General features: G+C 39.0%; 1 protein-coding gene across 4 annotated transcripts in view; it reads right to left on the bottom strand.

Annotated features, from left to right (window-relative positions):
• Positions 1–17,934, bottom strand: part of PLCB1 (phospholipase C beta 1) — a 400,784-nt gene that overhangs the window by 62,965 nt on the left and 319,885 nt on the right. For all 4 annotated transcript variants that reach the window (XM_005238625.4, XM_027788411.2, XM_027788413.2 and 1 more), the window contains exons 22-29: positions 16,495–16,599; positions 15,632–15,741; positions 10,505–10,637; positions 9,596–9,649; positions 7,906–8,125; positions 3,958–4,138; positions 1,748–1,824; positions 1,568–1,657 (exon numbers count right to left, since the gene is read on the bottom strand). In XM_005238625.4, the coding sequence (XP_005238682.1) occupies positions 1,568–1,657; positions 1,748–1,824; positions 3,958–4,138; positions 7,906–8,125; positions 9,596–9,649; positions 10,505–10,637; positions 15,632–15,741; positions 16,495–16,599 (970 nt within the window). The remainder of the gene's footprint in view (positions 1–1,567; positions 1,658–1,747; positions 1,825–3,957; positions 4,139–7,905; positions 8,126–9,595; positions 9,650–10,504; positions 10,638–15,631; positions 15,742–16,494; positions 16,600–17,934) is intronic.

Raw genomic sequence — 17,934 nt, 5'->3', positions numbered from 1 at the left:
AACCTAACTGCCTAAGTCAGGAACAGGGAACTGCTGGTCAGGTGGCACGAAAATCTGATGGGGTTAGGTAGATAGACAAGCCCTGCATGCATGTAGGAATTAGAAAAATTAAGTAAGAACAATTTCTTTCCCAAATTTGTGTAAGAGCTTTAAATAAACAACAGCCTAACCTGGATGGTCTCGCTACTCTCTGTCCTACTCAAGAGTGAGGACAAACCATGTCACTGGACAGAGGAAAGCTGTTTCCCATGTAGTTCCCCACCTCACCTTTCCCAAGAGCTCTTTGAAAAGCCTAGCAAAGGAAAGCCCTTGGGAAAAATGAGAAAAAAATAAAATGAAAACAAAAAAGAATTTCTACCTGTCTGTTTCTGAGCCTTTCCACTAGTATCTCATTAACCTCTCAGCAAATAATTTCCTATTGCAATTGATTTTTAATGCTATAACATTTTCATAATGATTGACTGCTTTTTTGTAATATGACTTCCATACCCTCTGACTGGCTCTAACTATATTGAGTATTTCTCCCTTTTTTCATAATCAATTATTGTCATTATGTTATCTTTTTTTCTAGGATGTTTACTAAAATTCTGTAATATTGATTCTTATCTGTTGCAGTTCATTGTGTGTGTGTGAGCTTCTTTCAGTGTTACCAAATGCACAGATTCTATTTTGAGATGCTCCCAAACCCATATAAACCTTTTTACCTGTAGAAAAGCAAACAGTTGTGTCTTTGTTGCTTGGTAAAGCTCGGATATTCTAGATTATTTTTTTTCCCTCCTGTATTTTTAACTGAATATCCCAGCAAATGATGGAAGATTAAAACACTCAGTTTTCTTTTTGAGCTGCTTGCCAAAACAAATTAAGGAGGACAAACAAACCTAGATACTGTTCCCTTGGGGAGAATATAATCAACTTGCACAACTACAGTTTGTATTGTCTGGTGGTACCTTAATGAAATTAATATTCCTGTCCCTGTTCCCAGCAACTGCTCCCTCAGAGCTCAGTTTTTCTCTCTCTTCCACCCAAAGTGACTGCACACTGCGTAGCACTGACACTGGAGCAGAATCAGTAGCACAGCATCTGAGGGGAATTTCCCACAAAAGTAAAGCAAACCTTCCATTGTGTTGCTGCTACTTGTTCTGGAGAGCGGCTTTAACAGAGCTAAGAAGATTAGCTAACTCACAGATAAAAACCTAAGTTAAGGTGAAATCAAACCCTGTGAAATTGAAGCCACGAAGTGTGTTTATACCCAGAGAAACAGTGTCTGGATTAACAGCATGCTGGCAAATCACTCTGTCGTGCCACTCACAGGCGCAGCCCCATACTACACAGCACCTTTGCAGCTGACCCAGACTCTCAGTGCTCGAGCAACAGGAGATTAGATTAGTCCCAGGAAATTAAATTTGTATCAGCAGAAGTAAGGAGGACTCCACTGCTCTGGTGAGGTATTCCAGTCTGACTAGAACCTGCCTTGTATTTAGGGTTGAGACCTTTCTTTGATTTTCCAGTTGTGAAAAATCTTGTCTCTTTATAACATATAAGGATATGGATCTAGGGATATACTTACTCTTCCATTTGATTTTTATCCTTGGATTTTGCTTCAGTGATCTTCTCCTGCCTCTTCTTGTCCATTTTTTTCTTCAATTCTTTCTTTTCTCTAAAGCATAAAAAATAAAGGCAAGTTCAAAATGTATCTAAAAAAACCCCACATGGAGTAGCAATCAATTATAAGGGAATAGCACCTTACTTTTCACATGTTTCTTTCAGTTTCTTTAGCTGGCTGTTCTGACACTCCTCTGCAACATCTGTCAACTTCTGAATAAGCTAAAAAAATCCCAAGAAACAAAAACATGTATTTTCAGCTAAACATCATACATACATGTAAATTTCCTCAACAGTCTGTAGCAAACATTAAAGTGTTATACCATTCCCTGATTAATTAGCAATGATCAAAAGCCAGTAAAAACACTTACCAGTGTAAATATATTCTTAACTTGTGGACTTCAGCCAGACTTGTATATGTCCAGCTTGCACAGAAACTACTACTTCTTTGCACATAAAGGTGATATAGTTTCAGAATATTAAATGTAAAACCAAAGTATATACTGCAGATTTTAACTTTGCTAGGAATTAAAATGCCTACATTAATTCATAAATAGTCACAACCTGAATTTATGCAATAGAAATTACAAACTGAATTCCCATGTCACTAAATATTCCAGGTTTTCTGTGAGTGCTGGAAACATTCCTCTTGCATTGAACATTATTACATGGAACAGCTTGGATTTCAGGGTAGTCAGGTGGATATTGAAAATTCACACACGATAGCTAAGAAAGCTAAGCATAGTTAGGCATAGCCTACATTTTGACCACAGAATTAAGTTTTCAAAAAACCTGAGTTGTCAGTTTGAAATGTGCTGTGCAGCACTGGGTCCAACCTCATTCGTTCTGTAACAGCTAACAAAAAGCATGCCTGTGGTGGTGATGCTGACGGGAGAGGACATACGGACAGGGCTTGTGTGCTAGTTCAATGAATAGTGAATCAAAGTGGGAAATGGGACCAATTTGGTTTGATCACCCCCTCTAGTTTAAGTCTGATTCTCTAAAATAATCCTCTCAGGATGATAAACCAGAGGATGTATAATAAAGCCTAGCTAGTCTGATCCAGCTTTTCATTCCTTAGATAAAAGAAGAAAGACACCGGTGATAGGCTCTCCTCTAAAAGAAAGACATCAGAAAGAATCTCCCAGCTGCAAGGCAGATTTTAATTGGAACATTAACTTCTGCACAGCTCAGAGGGAAAACTGTCTGAAGGTTCTGTGCTAAAAAATGAATTTATCCTAACTGGATAATGTAACTTTGCTTTGCGAAATGCCATTTTCCATTTTGAAATGAGAAAGGAGTTAGCTTACAATATAAGCCCAACTATGTGGGTCCAAAATGGTTCATTTTTATAAAAAAAAATATCTCTGAGATGCAGCCAGCAACTGTTACTGGAACGCGGACTGTCTCCCCGTGGCACAGATAACTGCATCCATGTGCACACTGGAGCTGCTGTGGTTCACATACGACTGGTGACAAACAGGGCACCACTGGGGAACAGCAGCTCCATGCTGTGACCTATGGGAATGAATTTGTGAAAAGGCATGGCTGAGTGACACTCACACATATCACTCCTCTGACCTGCTCTTTTTGGATGGCAGGGTAGAGTAAACGAATCACTTCACCCAACAGTCATGAGGCAAAATATCACGTAATAGAGAAGAAATTGTGAGGATTCTCTGGGGCTGAGAAACAGTCTGCAGTCCCATAAAATCCTTTAAAAATATTCTTTTCTGCCTAAAAACATCCATCAGCATCAGCTGCCACCTGCTCAAGCTCCTCTATTTGAGCTCAGAGAGCCTATGATCCTGCTGTAGTTGTCAGCCAAACTTCAGCTGTAAAAACACAAGCTGGCCTGGACTGATGGACACAAAATATTTCTTCACTATACAGATTATGTCCTGCAGCCCCTTAAAGCATTCTTCTGCAACAGGAACACTGTGTGGCACAACTCTGTGTCCTGAGGAATGTTTGAATCTATTTTCATTTATTTATTTTCATGGTGTTTCAATTTATTGTCCATCTAATCCTGCCTCCTTGGGAGTTGTACGTTTAAAAGAGTGGCAGAACAAAACAGGAACATCATCCAAACGTTGCAGTAACCCAAGACTTACATCACCAGACTCTACATTAGCAGTACTAATAATCCCGTTGCCTTTCTGCCTTCCATCCAAAGCCTTCCAAGTGTTTGTGACAGTGACACAAGTACCCCTTGAAGCTGCAGCAGACCACAGGGAAATCAAGCTCTGAAATGGACTCCAAGTAAGAGGAAGCCCCACTTAATGATAACGTCATGCTGCTCTCATTACTCACCCTGAGACTGCTAAAGAAAAGTGGACAATATACCGAACGTACCAGCTTAATGTGCTCTCGTTTCTGGTACTTTTCACTGTAATACTGCTCCTGTCGGAGATTTAGCAGCTGCTGCTGTTGCTTCTCCTTCAGCTCAACTAGCTTCTGGGTCATTTCAGAGTCAAGTGCAGCTAATTCCTGTTCAATAGTTGAAGAACTGTGGTCTGGGCTGCCTGTTTCAGATCTGCAAAGACACACACACACCCCACCAAGGTCTAAGTCACTAGGCATGTACATTCTGCCCCATGTTTAAACCTTGTTTTTAAGGCAGCTGGTTATATGTAGCCCATTAGGGAGTTCCTCAGCCCCACATATAGTGCCAAAAGACGATTTTAGCTCTAGTAAGTCCAATAATTTCATCTTTTACTAAAAAAAGAACATTAACAGTTTGTTAATGTGATGGCTATTGCTTTTAAACCTCACTTTACTAATGCAGAATGGTGATGTGAACCAGACTTGGTATAAATGAACTATAAATGTAACTGTGAAGATTTCCCATAAACAGATGTCCATGGAACTTGCTTATCCACTTCCAGACAGTTAACTTGAACTTCAAAGCTGCACAGTCCTCAGCAGAAATGATGAATGCTAAGTATTTTGAAAACCAAATCATCCCTGCAAGCACTTAGCAATAAATCTAAGAGCATAACTTTACATCCGCATTTATGAAATGCTTAAAATGGTAGGAACATCCCTTTATTTGTTATTTTCTCCCTGCTTCAGGAAATGCCACACATAGCACAAACAGAGCAAAATGCTCTATGGACTGATACTTTAGGAGGAAAGTTAACACCCCAGCGGGGAATAACCTCAGAAAGGCAGCACAAAATAAAAATACAATGAGAAGCTAAAAGGCAACACTAAAGGAACAGGTTTTTACCTTTTGTGGTTGTTTTTTTTCCCCCTTTCTTGAGACAGAAGGAAGAATAGATGCAATTGTGAAAGGAGACAGAATGACATTACAATGCTCAAAGAAAAAATGAACAGCAAAAGCAGTATCGCTCTCAGACCAGCACTAAAATAAAGCCAAGGAAAAAAAAATTATGCTGTGTCCCTGCTCCACTGCTGTGTTTACTGCTGTACTCAGGTGTTAAATCAGTTGCCTGGGAAACCTCAGAACAGTGAATGAGATGGACAAATCAGCAAAACCTTGAACAGAGAGAGCCGACACTGAGAAAAATGACTTGGCTACCCAGAAATGTGCAGATTACAGTGCAGAGAACTTGCTACACTGGCTGCCTCTCTTCTCTCTCCCAGGTTCAAGTTTGCAGCTGCTGTCAATTTGAGTTACTTCAACTGGAATAATGTGAAGCTGCTTTCATCAGTCTGAGGACATAAACCCCAAGGTAGCCTCTTTTTATTTCTTGTATTTTTATTGTATTTGAATATTCTGCTAAGAAGTTAAGTGGTGTCAGTGTGATAGGTGAGGATAATTTAAATACAGAGCCAGAAGGCAGAATTAATGAATATTAAAGTCAGCATATTATGCCATTACACTATACATTTGAAAGCTGACATTTTTCTTGTAGTTTTGGGAAAAGAAATAAGGCCAATTTCTAAGCATTGGCTAAAATACTGTCTTCTAAGGGACATGCCCATTAAAGAAACTTCAGAACACCTGCAAAACACTTGTGCATGTGTATAAATAAATACGTCAAACTTCCTACAGACAATGGCTTTACTGAACCCTGGCCCAATTTTAGACAAGGGCACAAAACATCGATTACTTCTGACCAGAGACAACACATTTTTATCGCAATCCGATACAGGGACTCCTGATGAAGTAGTGATTTATACTTTGCAGTTACAGGCAAATAGCTACAGTAATAATTTAAAATTATTAAATTATTATTTTTCCTGGGATGCGGTATTCTATTACAAGTCTGCTGCTTGAGAGAATATGCACTTGCAAGTTTGAATCCCTTAAAAATATATTTCTGCCTTTTTAAAATTTGAGCTCAGATCTTTTAACCTTCAAATTTCTCTGTATCTGCACATAAACCCGCACATCTCTGAAATCACTGTGACAGTTCCACTGAATAGACTGCAGGGTTATATTGCCTGATATCATGAATGATTTATGGTCAGATCATAACAAAAGAAAAAGAGAGGATCCTTTTTGCTCAAAGATAAATGAGTCATGTTATTTATTCAGTTTGATTTTCTGCTTAAATTTGAATAGAATATGCTAGAGAAGAGAAAGAAACATGACTTTTTTTGTTTGCCACTCTCTGTCACACACATTGATGATGGAAAATACAGTGGATAAAACATCACTGTGCGTGCAGCTGACAACCAGACCTCAAGCGAGTTTGTTAAACTTAAGTGTAGAACCTGGAAGCCTGAAAACTGACAACCATTAAGGCCAGCTGAACAGTATATCATGAGCATTAAGCTCTTATTAAGCCAAATGACATTCTGTCATCAGGGAAGCGTAAATGAATAAGCTCCTTCCTAATGACAAGTTATGGCCTAAATGCCAGTCACTTACATTTAGAGGTACTATCACACTATCAGCAAGGTTGGCAGCCAGAGCATGCTTGCAGCGTTTTACTCTTATGGTCTCCTACCAAAAAGTATATAAAGTAATTTTTTTTTAATGCTCATTCACTGTCTTTGTATTTAAGAACTGCAGCTGTATCCATTTGATGTAGAAGTTAAAGGACTTTTGTGCTTATCTGATTACTTTAAAAACTAAATTATGTTCAAATGAGAATGCTGCAGTAATAGGAGAAATAAAAATTCAACTGCAACAGTCTCATTCTATATATGTGTGTATATATTCTGTCAGGAGTTAGGAACTGATCTTCATTAACATATAGTTCCTTACCATAAGAACAAGTCAGTATTTGTGGAAAGATTAAAAAGTCATAACAGTCTCTGCATTTCAAACTGATAAAGATAAACACAACTAATACCTAAACAAATAATATAAAAAGTGTATCAGCACACACAAGGAGAAAGGGCAATGCAAGACCTAGGAAAGACAGCACAGAAGGGGTATGCATGCAAAGCCAAGCAATCATTAAGAGATCTCCAGGTGGTCCGGATCAACCATCATTTAAACAGTAGCCAGATGTTAATAACTTCCAGGTCTTTCTTTCACCTAATTATGTATCTGATGCCTTCTAGTCTAGCATGAGGTTTAACAGGGCTCTAACTTGGAAACAATATTCTTCATCCCAAATTCAGAATATCCATTTTACCCATAACCACATGAGAAGACTATGTTTTGTTCCTGTTTTGACACTCGGTCTCTTCCACCACCAGACAGCACATTGTGGTGGCCCAGAGTAAACCAATTGCTTAATATGAGCAGAATGACTATGTGTGCTGGCTGCAAACACTTTTTGCTTGAAAAGGGAGCTACATTCTAAAGTTGTATTATTAAGTGTGGGACAGAAGTTTCCATGGAACCGATCCTCCTCATAAAGTAGATCAGCAAGGCAGAAGATGGGGTGCTCTGATAAAATGTGCTGAGTTGACCTGAGTAGGAAAATAAAACACTTTATCCAGGTAAGTTTCAGTTCTTTCACACTGCAGTCTGGCTCCTGAACCGTCTCAGCATGCAGGGGATATGCTCTCTCAGTTCGTCATTAAGCTCACTACCTAACCACTGGATGCTGTTGCCAGTACAGCCGAGTCACCTACCCATACCAGTGGTCTAGGGAAGGTCCCAAGATAAATATTACATACCTTCATTTACAGGGAAAGAGGTATAACATGGTGAACTACTTACCTGGCTTCTAGCAGAGAAGCAGCATATCATGGAGAGGCCTTTTCCCGAGGATTTCCGTATCAAAGGCCCTGACTTCATTTTACCTAGGAATCTTGCTGCTTTTGAGTTTTTTTCTGTGCTCTAATGTCACCTCCATAGTAACTGTCTACTATAAAAGAAGACTTGAGTAAAGATCTCCAATACCAAGAACAGGAAAGCTACGTCCAACATACCTTTTCTTACTGTCTCTTTTTGCTGTTTTTTCTAAAACTGCTCTTCGTCGCAGGTAGTCATTTTGGATTTCATTGTACTTTGCAGTGTGCTCTTTGATAAGGTCGGTGGTTTTCTTGTGGTGCCTCTTTACAAGGTCCTTCATTTCCTTGTAGTGCTTCTTCTGAAGCTTAACAAAAGACTTCTGTTGTTTTAGCTCCTCAATAGTCTGTGCTTCCACTTCTACAATGATAATAACAAAAACCACTTCAATTGTTTCACAGTTGATTTCAATCAAAAACCCAGGAGTTCCCATTAGCAGGGTGTACTGTGCTTGTTTACTGCAGGTAAGTGAAACGTGCTAGCTTAAACTAACTAAGTAGACTTATCTGGAATTAAGGTAACCAGATAGAAAATACTTTGGCAAATTTAACTGATACCAGAGTAGGAAGAGAGATGAAAATTTAGAACACCAAGACGTGCAGCAAGATAAAAAACATGTATGTTCTCTCTTCAACTCCTTTCAGATGCAAAAGATTCCCACCAGCCCAACATACAAAACCATGATCTTAAACATGACCAGAGATCTTTCTACCCACTGTACCAACACTTCAAGTCGCCCTTCTCTCTGGATGGGCTAGCTACATAACAACATCTAGTGCCTAAACCCCCTTCACAAACAGCACTTCAGCTGGCTGCTCTCCTGCCTTGACGTGGGCACCAGCTGAAAGCATCTGTCCTGGTATCATCACAGCATCCCAGGAGAGCTTTCACTTCTCTCTTGTTGGAGACCCTGCACCACAGGAGTCATGGCCATCTGGGTGCCAGTCCAGCAAAGGACTGGTGGCTAAATGCTGAGAACTGCGTGCCAGTGCTGCCACTCCAGCGGCAGCTCTGAAGGATGTCCTGCCCTGTGAACCGAGATCACAGCTCAAGCTCAGTGTCTGCTAGCTGGAGGGAAGGGTGACTCGTATGATCGGAGATCACAGCTCTGGAAAAGCCAGACTGAAGACCCCTTCTCAGACAACAGACTGTATGAGGCCTGCAGGTATTCCCACAATCTAAGCCAGCCTCTTTTTACTGCACATGGAGGGAGGGTGAATAAGAGGCAATCAACATGCAGAATTTCATGTTGTGTCTGTTTTCCCCACCTAAATGTAGGCCTAAGCAAGATTTGGACACAGGGTGGGTTCCAATGTAGGAGAATGACTAAAAAAGAAAATGAGTTATGAAATTTGCAATCCAAACTCCAACTCCAAGCTGGAGGACATGCCTCCCAGTTGAACAGCAGGGCACTACCTAACTGACACACCAATTTGCTTAATGCAATAGTAATTTTCAGTTTTGTAGGAGCAATGGGAACACTGCAAAGCTAATGAAGATAAAATAGTTTCACTACTACTCACAATATTCAGACCAAATTTAGCTTCTGTTCTCATAATAATGCTGATATTTTGACTGTATTAGATGGTAACATCATGCTTGTGAAAGGTTATTTTTTAAAAATTCCCTGTTGGCGCCCTATTCCAAACTCATGAAACATGTGCTCAAATATTTAATAATTTCAAAGCTGAGGAAGAAAACATGGTATATATGTTTTCAGTCCTAATCACTCAAAGAAATGTCTAAACCAGATGGCCTATTTCATAAAAAATATGTTTCTCTTGACAAAAAAGTGTCACATTCTTGCAGTGTAAACCATATATTTATTACCTGTGAGGACACTCTGAATAAGATCTTCTGTCTTTGCAGGCGCTTTCACTGAACCTAGAGGTAAAAGAGAGGACTAATTCTAATTCTTTATAACAACAGCCATTGTTGTGCTTCTTGATTGCATAATAAAACATGGCAGGTGACATAGGACCTACACTAATAAGGGCATTTATTAATCATTTAATAAAACACATCTCTTGAGCAGAAGAGTAGCAACACGGGAAACAAAACTGATTCTGTGAACCAACGTAAAAAGCTAATCTTCTGAAACCCACCTGAACTTTGTTGTTTTACTTAGGAGGAGGATGTTATTGAACTCACGGATACCACTCATATGAGTCATTTAAGTGGTATTAGGCTGACAGTGCAACTGCCCTATATTATCATGTCAGTGCAAAATTTCTATATGCAAGATGAATCCAGCTCCTTGGAAGTCTGTTAGATCAAGCCTATGAAGACTGCAGTCATAAATTATAAACACTGTGGTTTAACAAGTATTTGTTAAAGAAGATATCTCAATACAAAATATATAAGTATCTAAGACTGTAATTTGTGTGTGCAATAAGATGTAACTACATGCATAAGTTAGGCATACTTGTAAAAACAATTTAAAGAGATTGCTACACTTGCAACAACAACAAAAACCTAGCAAGTTTTCTTGCTTGTAGTCAACTTCAGTTCCACCACAAAAGCAACTCCCAAATAAAGGACATTTGTATATTTGAAGAAGACTGGCTCTAACAGCCTACAAAAGTAGTGGGAAAATGTCTACCTGTTTAATGAAAACAAAACAAACAGAATCTGCCCCCTTTGTTCTTCAAACATACAGCACATGCAAAATTATTATCCAGATTTATTTTGAAGAGATGGCAATTTTTTTTGTTTTCCTTTATGTTGTTTTTATTTTACCTGGTGCTGGTTGGCTATGGACAACCTGAGTTGCTGGTTTCGGTGTAAGAGAGGCAGTGTAATTTACTCCATTTTCTGCTGGTGCTGGTCTAGGTTCATTATTAGCTTCAGATGGTGCATCTCCATGGTCAATCTGAAAATACATAATTATTTACATTACTTCTCCCAACTAACAGACTTAAAATTATTTATTTGCAGGTCTACTTCAGCTTCTTTTTTTAAAATATAATGTTGGGTGATTGTTATATATAAATCGTTCTAAAAGAAAAAGAAAAAAGATTTCCTTAAGAGCCATGGTAATCCAGGTGGTTTGTTTTTGCAGGGTAAATTTCAAGAAGAAATAGAGCATGTATTATTCTGAAAAAAGTATTTTCATTTTAAGTGGATATAACTCATCAGGGACGTTTTTCAGTACAGTATATATGAGCTGCACCAGATGTGAAATCTGTATTTTATTGAAAAGCATTGTTCTCTGCCATAAAAACCTCTCTAGAAATAATATAGAAGCTGGCATGAAAATGCTACTCAAATCCCTGCTGTGAACAAAGCATGTACACAAAACTACTTTTACATTTCAGCTACACACAGCACTATCATTATACACCATTCTTACAGAACAGAGATGTACTTCTGATTCCCAAGATCTTACATTCTTGTAATTACACTCCAAGGATAATATGTAAACAGTACCTCCATTCTGCTGCATAAATACATCTGTGGTATCCAAATATTTAAGCATTTTCCACAATTTTTTCTTTCTCTCCGGTTCCCTAAAGGCTCAGGCTTACAGCGTACATACTATGTACTGAACATTCTATAATTTTCCTTGTGACCATCAGGTTTTAAGCAAGCACTCAGCAAACAGAAGGTCATTCAAAGCAATTTTTATTTTGAAATGGCCAAGGGCCACTTCCTGCTGTCCCTGCAAGGGGCCAGTTGCCATGGTGTCTCAGGGTAGTTTTGGATTTGTTCCTTCAGCTGCTTCCATTTCACTCTTTGATGGTAATCACATTACAAGCAGAGGCAGGATACCACAGTTGTTGGGTTTTTCTCCCCTTGATTACTCCACACTTGCAAAATATCAGCCTGCACTGCATCAACAGAGGCAAAATACATTTTGATCTGTTTTGTGCTGCTCCTGCTGCTGATTTCCTTCATCTTGGCCCTGACAACATACTGTATACTTCAAAAGGATTTCTGTTTCAACAGCATATTTCCACCAAAATTATATGAGAGTGATACTGTAGTCAGAAACATGATGCACTTGAAAATCAATGCCAACAACTTCATTTATATCAAGCAGAGATGACTGCAATAAGAGAAGGAAAAACATGATCTAGCCAACATTTATGACAGTAGGATAATGTGACTGGCAAAAGCTGTAGCTGTGACAAACACACAGAGACATGGTTATGCCCTCAATTCTCCTTAAAACAAACTCCTCACAGGATGCAATTCATTAGTTTGATAAAAAACAATGTTAGCTATACAGATCATCAACATTTAGTACTAATAAAGCTAGAATTCCTAACTTCTGGCAAGTCTCTGCCCCAGAAGTCATTGCATGGGAAAGTGGGTATTATCTCCTTTTTTTGCGACTAGGTTTGTATGTGGTGTGAAATGCTGCATCACAGCTTGTTGAGAAACTATTAATATAGCCTGTCAGTTTTGGACATAAAACATCTGCTTTCAGAAACTAAAGCAGAAATGTGAGACAGGATCAGGAAGTGAATAAAGAGTAATTTTCACTATATCAAGCAATCTAATCTCATTAAAAAGCACTTTCTCTTCTCATAATTCATCACGCAGAATGCTAAAGTAAACATTTTTCCTTAGTGGAGAATATTTTAGGCTCTTTTTAAAACATGATGTAATCCAGCCTTATGATTTATAGTTTAAATATTCACAGAAAATGGTTTGTGTTCCACATATTGCCAAGTCTTTTGCAAGACAGTATTTATTTACTAAGTAGAAAGATGCATACCCATACAGGTATGTAACTCTATGGTCTATTTTTATTTCTACAGACAAAAGGAGCTGCAATGTATTGGGGCTGGGAGATCTCCTCTGTGCTGCACTGTTAACTAGGTGGGCAGTTCTGAAGTCAGTTTGCCTCTATCCTCCTTGGCAAAGTATAAGCAAGTTCAAGCAAGGTCTCCCTATAAGTGTTGCATCAACCTGATTTCCATTATTGTAACTTGGTGTGAACATGGTTTGCAAAATTATGTGTGAATTTTCATTTTAAATAGTGGTATCAGATATACTAAATGCAGCTGCTCTCCTAGAGGTATTTTCATTTACTTTCCGTATAAAAATAACTCTACTTTACCAAAGAAGGCAACTGGCTTCATTTGATTTATATCCTGGCATGCAAAACAATAGTCTCCATTTTAACACTGTTTTATGGGTAGAAACAACAGGTCAGATGTGCTGCTGCTTCCATGTCAGACACGTGAGTAGCAAGGGCTCCTGACTCCCTGACTCTGCAGTGGGAATTAACACACGGCTCCAGGGACATTACACCAGCAGGGACAGTCAAAATGTATTTTACTCTGGCTAGCTTTTCCTAGATCCCTACGTGCTTCTGCTGCCATGACTGTGAGGGTGAAAACATACAAACTAGTTACATCAATCTATTTTAGGCTGGAATTAATTCACCCCATGGAACTCTCTGCACATTTCTATAGCTTATGCCTCCTGTCTGTACAGGACATCAGGCAGGGGAAGAGAAGGCAACCTCCATGCTCATAAATATTTACAACATTTTCAGATGAGTACAGCTAAAAGTGCAAAACCCACACTGCAGGTATTATAATGCTGCCAATGCTACTCCAAAACAAAAAAATCGCTGTTCTAAGGCCAGGCTGGAAAGCAAGAACTGACCAGAAAGCTAAAGGTAGGAATTCATGTTACACTTATGATGGGAACATTGCATATGAATACAGAAAAGATGCTGTAATTTGAAGCCTAAAGAAAGGCTAATTTATCTGTTCAAAATAATTCACTATTAGGTAGCTTATTAGATTTTTTTTTTCTTTTCTTTTTGCAAAAGCTTAGGAAACTTCTTACAGAGATGCAGTTTAAACTTGTGGGTAGCAGAGACAAAACCCCCTATTTTCCTCTTGCAGCTGCAAGAACCCAGCTCAGATAAAAAAATGCGTGTGGGAGAGAAAGAGGTGTGCGGAGGTGCAATCTGTGCTAGGACACAGCACTGCCTTGCACACAAACATTCATAGTGTGCAAATTTGAAGCTGTACGTAGGAAAACTGAATCCAGGTGCATTTATGTGTACATTTCTGGCAAACATGCTTGGGTTTGTTTAGCTATGTTGCCAGTGAATATACTTGCCATTATTCACTGACATAGTTCTCATGGGCCAATGTAAGTGAACGAAACGATCAGCCCGGCCGACTGGTGAAGAAAATGTTATCATCACATAACATCACCAGGAAAGCTGAGATTCCCAAGTACAGATCAGCTGCCAAGTATCCTGCCCAGAATGGGCATTTATAAATAGAAGGTAACAACGGTGTACTGCATCTAACTGAATGGTTATACATTTTTACCAAATGCACCATTACAATCGTTACAGTTTTCTTTTAAAAAATATTTCTCTGCTATTCCAAAACAAGATCCTTAATCCTATGAGATTTCAAGCTCCCTGACATATGGTAGCACTACTTGAGCACTAGAGTTCATCTTTCCTACTTCCCATTTGCTTGAGAAGATACTCTGTGACAGAATTTTTCTAACTAACAAATAACCCTGTACAGACCAGGAAAAACCGTACTTTTGAAAAAGTAAAAATGACCTCTAAGGTATTTAAAGGATTATCTCAAAAAAAGACTTTGCTATTAAAATAGAATCTCATGTGTAGAGTGTCCTAGATAAATGTCTAAGATACTACTGAGCATTTCACAGTGTCCTCATTCAGCCGAACTTGTGACACTGCACAAAGAGTAAATTGTTGGCCACTGAATCGTAATGACTTTCACTCATCTGGTCTGCTTTGGGAATGTATTCTTGGTTACAAAATCTAGTTCAATGAGCTTTTGCACATCTGAGAATTGAAGACAGACACGAGAGCTGAGGGCAGTTTAGGATTATAAAGCACTTCTCCATCTTCGCTGCAGACCCGTACTGAGTGCCTTTTGATTCACATGATGTGCCCAATATCTGACACAAGCAATCTTTAAAAGACATGGTTGATATTTTCAGACATTTCTAGAAGACGTCCCAATAACAATGTCTGGAACAGAGAGATTGAATGTTTGAACATGCACAGAGTTTACCAGAAACCAAAGCTGAACTGCCATTACTCTCAATTATGCTCAAAATAATACCTACGCATTTGTATGCACGACACCTCCAATTATACAGAAAAATGGGGTTTACAGGTTAGTCCATAGGTAACCACATATACCCAGATACCGAACAACTGGAAATGTGGCTCCCATAGATTTCAGGTAAGATAGAATAGGCCTGAACATTTATTCATTTTATGGTCTCCTCCCTCTTCATCTCTGTTCCTAAGATCTATGAAGGGTTGGATCAGTTGACCTCCAAAGGTCCCCTCCCATCTAAATTATTGTACAGTTATACCGGGTGTCTTTAGGGCATGTTTGCTCACAGAGAATGTATAGACACATCATAATCAGAGACAAATGAATGTTTCTGAACAGAATAAAACCTCCAGAAACAGAGCCTGAAGTTCTGGAAAATTTGTAATATTTTCAGAAAAAGCTACTGACACAAAATTGTCTTTTTACTAAGATGAACTTCAGCATCTCACTGGAAAACAACAGGCAATGACTCAAGAAGATTTCATTTAATACATAACAAAGTTGCAAATCAGCATACACATAATGTGGTTTTTCATTCAACATTCAGCATCTCTCTGCCTCTGAAGAGTAACGTGCTCCATGCACAACATGCTGCATTCAAGGAAACTACACACACAGTGCAATGCCTTTTAGCTGTAATGTACCCTAGACTCATTCTGGGTGAGGTGTTTACAGGTGTTCAAGTAATCAACACGTACAGTTCCCAGGGACTTTCAATATTTGTCAAAATAGGTGCTTTTAAATACTGTAACTTAATTTGGAGAGACTCTGAAACCTCCCTTACCTCTTTCTTTACCTCTTCTTCATCTTCCAGAGTCAGTGCAGCCAGTTGCTTAGCTCTCTGCTCCATCAAGTTGACATATCTGATTGGATTGGATAAGGCCTCGATCACATCTAGAAACATAGCAAATACTTCAGTTTCAAACCCCTTATGTTATGGTTCCAGTGCTCCTCAGGTTTGAAGAGAGTAATTTTCACACAGGTTTGCTTCTGATAGGCACTCCTAGGTGATAGGAACAACAGCAGAGGGGACTACACCATCATGCACAAATACTCTAACCCAAACCTTCTTTGAGTTTGTGCTTGGGTCTCATAGATGTGCTTTTTCTGCACAGGGTTTTTTGATAGATCTTCAAAGCTTACAGCATCAGCCAGCTAGGATCTGGCTTCACATGAGGCACAGAGAAGCATTAGTAAGAAAACTACTTAAAAAAAATTTCAAAATAGCTATACAAACCACTGTTTTCACTGAAGATGCACAGTATGGTCTTTAAACTTATCCTTGTTTAGAGCTGATTCCAAAATAAAATGCCCTATGTTATACATGGCACTTTCCTTAGGAAACAATTACACACTACTGTGTCATGTAAGTCTCATTTATGTTTCAATGGCAAATACCTGGGGTATTTCCTCCTTTAGAGTCATACAAGGCCTGCTGAAAATAAGAGAGTTGGCCTTAATCCTAAACCTCAGGCAGGTCCCTGTAAATCGGGCCTTCTTGTATGAGTGGTAAGACATAACAATCCATCAGATACAGAGGTTTGCGTACAGGACTGTTACCCCAATATGGCAAGTCATCTACACCACATTCATTTTGCGCTTCATTTAACTTTTATATTTCCCACTTGGAAAATGCCACAGAATTACCTGCATAAGTATCAGGTACATAGTCTTTCACCTCTATGTACACAAAGAGGGCTGGTAGTGTCAAAGGTTGGTTCCTCTCATTCCTCAAACAGATGTAGTGGTAGCCTGCAAAATAAGAAACAACCAGTTCAGAGCATAAGCTCTTCCATAGGCATTGCCAATGTAATTGTGTTCTCATTTGCTATTTATAGTGTGGCTCCAACTGAGCAAGCAACCCCAGGGACCTCTGGTAGGGAAAGATTTACCCGAAGGGTTTCAGAGATAAGTATACAGACAAAGGACTGTTAGAAAGGCATGTGATGCTGCAGTTTAATACAATATTTTCCCTTTATTTTTACATCTGCAAATAATGCTAAAAATTGTCATTTATATAATTTTTGGTGCATTCTAATTTATTACCTGTAGCTGGAATATTTTTTTTTCCAGTTCCGTAGCTCTTTCTTAGTTTTCAAAAGTGACTGTTGTGGTATTCAGGAAACTGAACAGCCAAGCAAAACTGAGACGCAACACAATATCTCATTTAAAAAATAGATAATGTAGCACTCCATCTACAAAGTGTGTGTGCGTATGTATGAAACCTATCATGTGACCAACCTAATAAATAGATCTGAAAAAGAGTATTTTCAGACTGTTTTGAAAACTGCCTGTCCTGTAAGAGCAAGGGCACACACTACAGTGCAAGTTAACTTAGCCAAGTTGAGACACCAGAGACAGCACAGCCCGAAACCCTTTCTTCCACCCAACTACCACCATCTCCTGCTCTTTCTCTTGTTCACTGACACTTCTCTGACTTTGTAGATGGGCAGCTCAGTGAGCTAAACTCCAGAAAAAGCAAGCTTCAGAAACTGCGAAAAGTCTTCCACCAATTTAGCTCTCCAAAATGCCTCACTGTAAGGTCAGACATATTAATCCCAATTTAAAGACCGTGATGGAAGTGTATGGCCAGGAATGAGAGAAAACAACCTCGTACAGCTGCAAAGCTGCATCCTCTGCCTCACAGGCCGGTGCCCGTCACACCATGACTGAAGCTGTTCTAAGGCATGATTATGGAGCTGCACACACAGGTAGCACCAGGATACAAGTCATGAGCAGGATGCACTTATCTGGGGGGATTCTCACTTGGTTGATGTGAACAACTCCAGCTCCAAGTCACAGTTAAATCCTTGCTTTAGGAATACTGGTAATTCTGTGGGTTTGGGTGATAGTATGACACAGTTTTCAATTATGTCTCAGAAAAGAGAGCAATTACATATTATAGAGGTCCTCTCAAGCTCCTCCAGCAAATTTTCAGCACGTACATGAATGAAAATCAAATGCTGTTCTCCATCACATGCTGTAAAATAATGATTCCTGGAGTCAAAAGGACAGAAGATAGGCTTGTGGGTAAAAGCTCTCAGAAGTCCTTGTACAATTTAACACAGTGGCCTTTGTTCTAAAAAG

Source organism: Falco peregrinus, chromosome 11 (genome assembly GCF_023634155.1).
Source record: "Falco peregrinus isolate bFalPer1 chromosome 11, bFalPer1.pri, whole genome shotgun sequence".
Taxonomy (NCBI): domain Eukaryota; kingdom Metazoa; phylum Chordata; class Aves; order Falconiformes; family Falconidae; genus Falco; species Falco peregrinus.
This window is presented reverse-complemented; position numbering and strand designations above follow the sequence as displayed.